Source organism: Otolemur garnettii, unplaced genomic scaffold (assembly GCF_000181295.1).
Source record: "Otolemur garnettii isolate 467f Iridium unplaced genomic scaffold, OtoGar3 scaffold00003, whole genome shotgun sequence".
NCBI lineage: Eukaryota > Metazoa > Chordata > Mammalia > Primates > Galagidae > Otolemur > Otolemur garnettii.
The window spans coordinates 14,773-19,801 of NW_003852398.1; the positions used below are offsets into that span (position 1 = coordinate 14,773).

A 5,029-nucleotide genomic window follows, 5' to 3' on the forward strand; every position below is an offset into this window, starting at 1 on the left:
GTTCCTCATGTTGTGGTGACTCCCAACCATTTATTTACGTTGCTACTTCATAACTGTAATTTTGCTACTGTTGTAATCATAATATAAATATCTGATATGCAGAATGTATTTTCATTGTTACAAAGGGGTCATGACCCACAGGTTGGGAACCGCTATTCTGAAGAGTTTGTTGTATACAGATTCTCTCAGTTTGGATGGACAGAGTGCTATTACTTTCCTAAGGTCTCAAAACCTGGCTGAGGTCAAAAAATGCCTTTTAACCTACATGATCCCTCCCTGCTGTTTGTAGAGAATATTGGCTAAAGAGTAAGTATTTTAGCAGTCCATTCCAAAAACAACTATAAAGAAATGAGTGATTGGGATAAGTCTTGGAGGTACCTTTCAGGGTTTATACAGTTTATTGACTGGCTATGAGAGCTTTCAAGAGGCTCTTGAAATGGCATCCCAAACTGACACACTGATCTATGATATTTAGATATATTAGGAGACGATGAAATGTGGTCTGCCAGGTTGGGCTATAGTATCTAGTTTTGGGAATATAAGGAGAATCAACATCAATAACATTGGTTCCGTGGTACAAATGTGTGTTGTTAATGACAAAATAAACAGTTATCTTTGTTGGAAGATTTTTATGCACCAATACTCTCAATGAAACTGCTAGAGAATGTACTAGATTATTCGTCAAAAGGTCAACTGAAAGCACTGTTTCTAGAACATGAGGGATACATTGGAGCAGTTGGTGTAAGTATCGGGCTGCCAAATTTTAGCTACAGCATCAGGTCTCCGCTAATAATGTCATCCAAAAGGACCTGAAACCAGAGCCATTATTCCTGCATTGTTTGTCACTGGGAGCCAAAAGATAAAAGAATACCACATACTGCTAAATGCTGCCATACTAAGAGAGAACTCAGTAATATATTTCTATTTGAAATGCATTCCCTTTTATATATAGCCACTGTTGCTAGTTTGTATGTGTGTATGTGTGTGTGTGACTAAGTCTCACTTGGTCACTCTTGGTGGAGTGCCATGGCATATTAGTTCACGGCACCCTTAAGCCCTTGGGCTCAAGGGATTCTCTTGCCCCAGCCTCCCAAGTGCTGGGATTACAGGTGTGAACCACCACACCCAACCACTGTTGAATTCATAAGTGTAACAGAGCCCTTCTTCACTGAGGGGAGGAAAAAAATACACACACACACACACACACACATATATATTTAAGGAAATCTAGCAATTCCAAATTTCAGAAAATCATCTTTTTTTTTTTTTTTTGAGACAGAGCCTCAAGCTGTCCCCCTGGGTAGAGTGCTATGGCTTCACTGCTCACAGTAACCTCCAACTCCTGGGCTCAAGCGAGTCTCCTGCCTCCGCCTCCCAAGTAGCTGGGACCACAGGCGCCCACCACAACGTCCAGCTATTTTTTGGTTGCAGTCATTATTGTTGTTTTGGTGGGTCTGGGCTGGATTCGAACTTGCCACCTTAGGTGTATGTGGTTGGCGCCTTAGCCACTTGAGCCACAGGCGCCGAACCCAGAAAATCATCTTAAAGAAAAATATGAAAAACATCTCAAAGAAATGCAAATGACAAGCTGCAAAATACACAAACATATGCTTCTTTTATGATAAAAGGGAGGGGCAGGAGATGACAATATAGTATATCTTAACATTTACATAAAGAAACTGAAGGCTCGGCACCTGTGGCTGAAGTGGCTAGGGCACCGGCCACATACACCTAAGGTGGCGGGTTTGAATCCAGCCCGGGCCTGCCAAAAATAACAATAACGGCTGCAACCAAAAAATGGCCGGGCGTTGTGGTCCTAGCTACCTGGGAGGCTGAGGCAAGAGAATCGCTTGAGCCCAGGAGTTGGAGGTTGCTGTGAGCTGTGATGCCATAGCTTGAGGCTCTGTCTCAAAAAAAGAAAAAAAAGAAACTGAAAAGATACATTAAAACAATTATTCACTTATCAAAAGGAGGGGTAAAAAACGGGGCACACAACAGCAAAGGAGGAAGGTTGATTATGATATTTATATATTTATTTTAAATATTTTGAATATCAACTAAGAGAATGACATGAAGGCTCTGTTAACCAATTTGATGAAAATATTTCAAATTGTATATAAAAACAGCACACTGTATCCCATGACAGTATTAATGTACACAGCTATGATTTCATAAAACATAAATATTTTGAATCTCATAAATGTGCTACTCAAAAACTATAACACATTTATTAAAATTATAATAAAATCTCAAACAATTTTAACAGAAAAAAAAGAGAGCTCAAAACCATATTTCAGGCCCTTCTTTATAGCAATTTAAAGGTAAGATACTGATATTCAAATACAATAACCAAATAAGAAACAAATTATAGTAATTAAAGGAAATACTAAAAATTAAGTTTGTAAAATTCAAAATGACTTACAAGCAACATTTATAATTGTTTCCACTTTTAAATTATAAAACCTGATGACTGGCTCGGCACCTGTGGCTCAAGCAGCTAAGGCGCCAGCCACATACACCTAAGGTGGTGGGTTCAAATCCCCAGCCCGGCCCGCCAAACAATGATGGCTGCAACCAAAAAATGGCCAGGCATTGTGGCGGGCACCTGTAGTCCCAGCTACTGGGAGGCTGAGGAAAGAGACTCGCTTGAGCCCAGGAGTTGGAGGTTGCTGTGAGCTGCGATGCCATAGCTTGAGGCTCTGTCTCAAAAAAAAAAAAAAAACCCGATGACTAACGTATAAACATATAAATATACTAAAAGTTAATCCTGGAAAATGTAAACTTCAGATAAATGACCTGATACTTTCCTGGTGCCTACAGCTAATCAATTGAGAACTTTTAAATCACAGAGTAAAATAAACTTAAAGATTCAAAAAACAAAAAATATGTTAACAATCCAATCACAAAATGCTCACAGCAAAAACTTGATTATTACTCAAGAAAACAAAAACTGGGTTACACTAAAGACAACTGCAAGTTTATAATTCCACACTATATTTTATCATGTATAATCTATTGGAGGTATTACCTTTCATTTTTGAATGTGTGTTAATCAATGGATCAGAACAAATCCTGCAGGGCCACCATGGACGTCTCTTGAATTTTGCCCAGATGAGATCTCCAACTTCATACTTCAGGGGTGTAGACTTTTTCTTGGGTTGACACTTTAGATAGACAAAACATGGGACATCAATAAGAATAAAATCTTTTTGAAAAAAGGTATCACCTTCCTATTAGTCTTCAAGAAAGCAATGACTAAAAAATTCAGAATGAAAGCATTCCAACATAATAATTACAAAGTAAGTAGAACTAAATTATTTGGGTTTAATTGTTAACAACATAGCCTTTTATCTAGTACTAGTTCTCGATTTGTAATGGACTTATCAACTTTAATAATAAAATTAAATACTTTAATAATAATATTTATATTTTAATACTAAAAAAGTATTAATAATAAAATTAAACTGTTTTATGACAAATTTAAAACTAATAATGAAAGTAACTGCAAAGAAAAATGTTTGCTTTAGTCTGTGGATCACAGCATGGGGGGGGAGGATACAAAAATATAAATAGATTTTTTGAGACAAGAATCTCACTATGTGGCCCTCGGTAGAGTATTATGGTATCACAGCTCACAGCAACCTCCAACTCTTGGGCTCAAGTGATTCTCTTGCCTCAGTCTCCCAAGTAGCTCGGACTATAGGCGCCCACCAAAACGCCCAGCTATTTTTTAGTTGCAGTTGTCATTGTGGTTTGACAGGCCAGGCTGGATTCAAACCTGCCAGCTCCAGTGCATGTGGCTGGCACCCTAGCTGCTGAACTACAGATACCAAGTCTGTAAATAGAATTTTTAACAATGTCAAGAGACTACAGAACCTTCTTTAGGTATTATACTACATTCTTCTCAAACCAACATAGACATTTCTATTAATTAATTAACAATAATGGCTATGATGAAAAAATCCTGAAAGCTGGCTTGGTGCCCATAGCTCAGTGGTCACGGCACCAGCCACAACCACCAAAGCAGGTGGGTTCAAACCCACCCCCAACCATGACAACTGCAAAAAAAAAAAGAGCCAGGCGCTATGACAGACGCCTGTAGTCCCAGCTACTTGGGAGGCTGAGGCAAGAGAATCATTTAAGCCCAAGAGTTAGAGGTTGATGTAAGCTGTGACACCCTGGCACTCTACTGAGGGCAACACAGTGAGATACTGTCTCTAAAAAAATAACAATAATAAAATCCTGAAAGCTATATATAGGCTAGATTCTATTAGTTGTATCAGTGGAACTGACCTGGATTTTTCCCCTAGATATAACATGGAAAGCTGCATCCAGATCAGTGGTGCACCTCCAAGACACACACCATTCATACAGATGTGTGCAACTGTCCAATGCAGAGGCCCTGGCTGCATCCTTTCTCCAAAACCAATATGCCTACCTGACCTACAGTTCTGGACACCCAACAATATCTCATACCTAAATGAGCATCCATGCCTTTAATACCCCAGAAATGGTACAAATCTCCCACCTTGAGAGGAAGACAATTTTGTGTTTAGTACATGTATGTCTAAGATTCTCATCTAGTGTACCACAAAGGAGTTGCAAGTGTGCTGAAATATTTCTGAGTGTCCAAAAGAATTATCTAGGATACTAGAACTAAGAGCAACTTCTTCCACTTACTCCTTGGGACAAACAAATATCATTTTATTTAAATACCATGTCTTCAAAAAGGCTTGGTGAGCTTCTCTGCCAGACTCACTTCTCTCCTTAATGCCTAAAATAGTATCCACTTTGCACAGATTAAGTGTTCAATAAAGAGTACACTGAATAATTATTTCACTGAAATAATTCAAGTATGTGATAAATAATGCCCCAGCTCAAAGATATCAAAGATCTGGGCTCAGTTTAATGATTTGTAAGTTACTGCTCAACTTTTAAGACTCTGGTTTCAGGCTCGGCGCCTATAGCTCAACTGGCTAAGGCGCCAGCCACGTACACCTAAGGTGGCGGGTTCGAATCCCCAGCCCGG

The 5,029-nt window shown here is 39.0% G+C and overlaps 1 protein-coding gene across 1 annotated transcript in view; it reads right to left on the reverse strand.

The window, feature by feature from the left end:
- Positions 1 to 216: 216 nt before the first annotated feature.
- Positions 217 to 5,029, reverse strand: part of LOC100957364 (histone-lysine N-methyltransferase, H3 lysine-36 and H4 lysine-20 specific-like) — a 71,099-nt gene continuing 66,286 nt past the window's right edge. Inside the window, exons 3-4 of the mRNA XM_003781898.3 lie at positions 3,029 to 3,164; positions 217 to 809 (exon numbers count right to left, since the gene is read on the reverse strand). Coding sequence (XP_003781946.2) covers positions 796 to 809; positions 3,029 to 3,164 — 150 coding nt within the window. The 3' untranslated portion in view covers positions 217 to 795. The remainder of the gene's footprint in view (positions 810 to 3,028; positions 3,165 to 5,029) is intronic.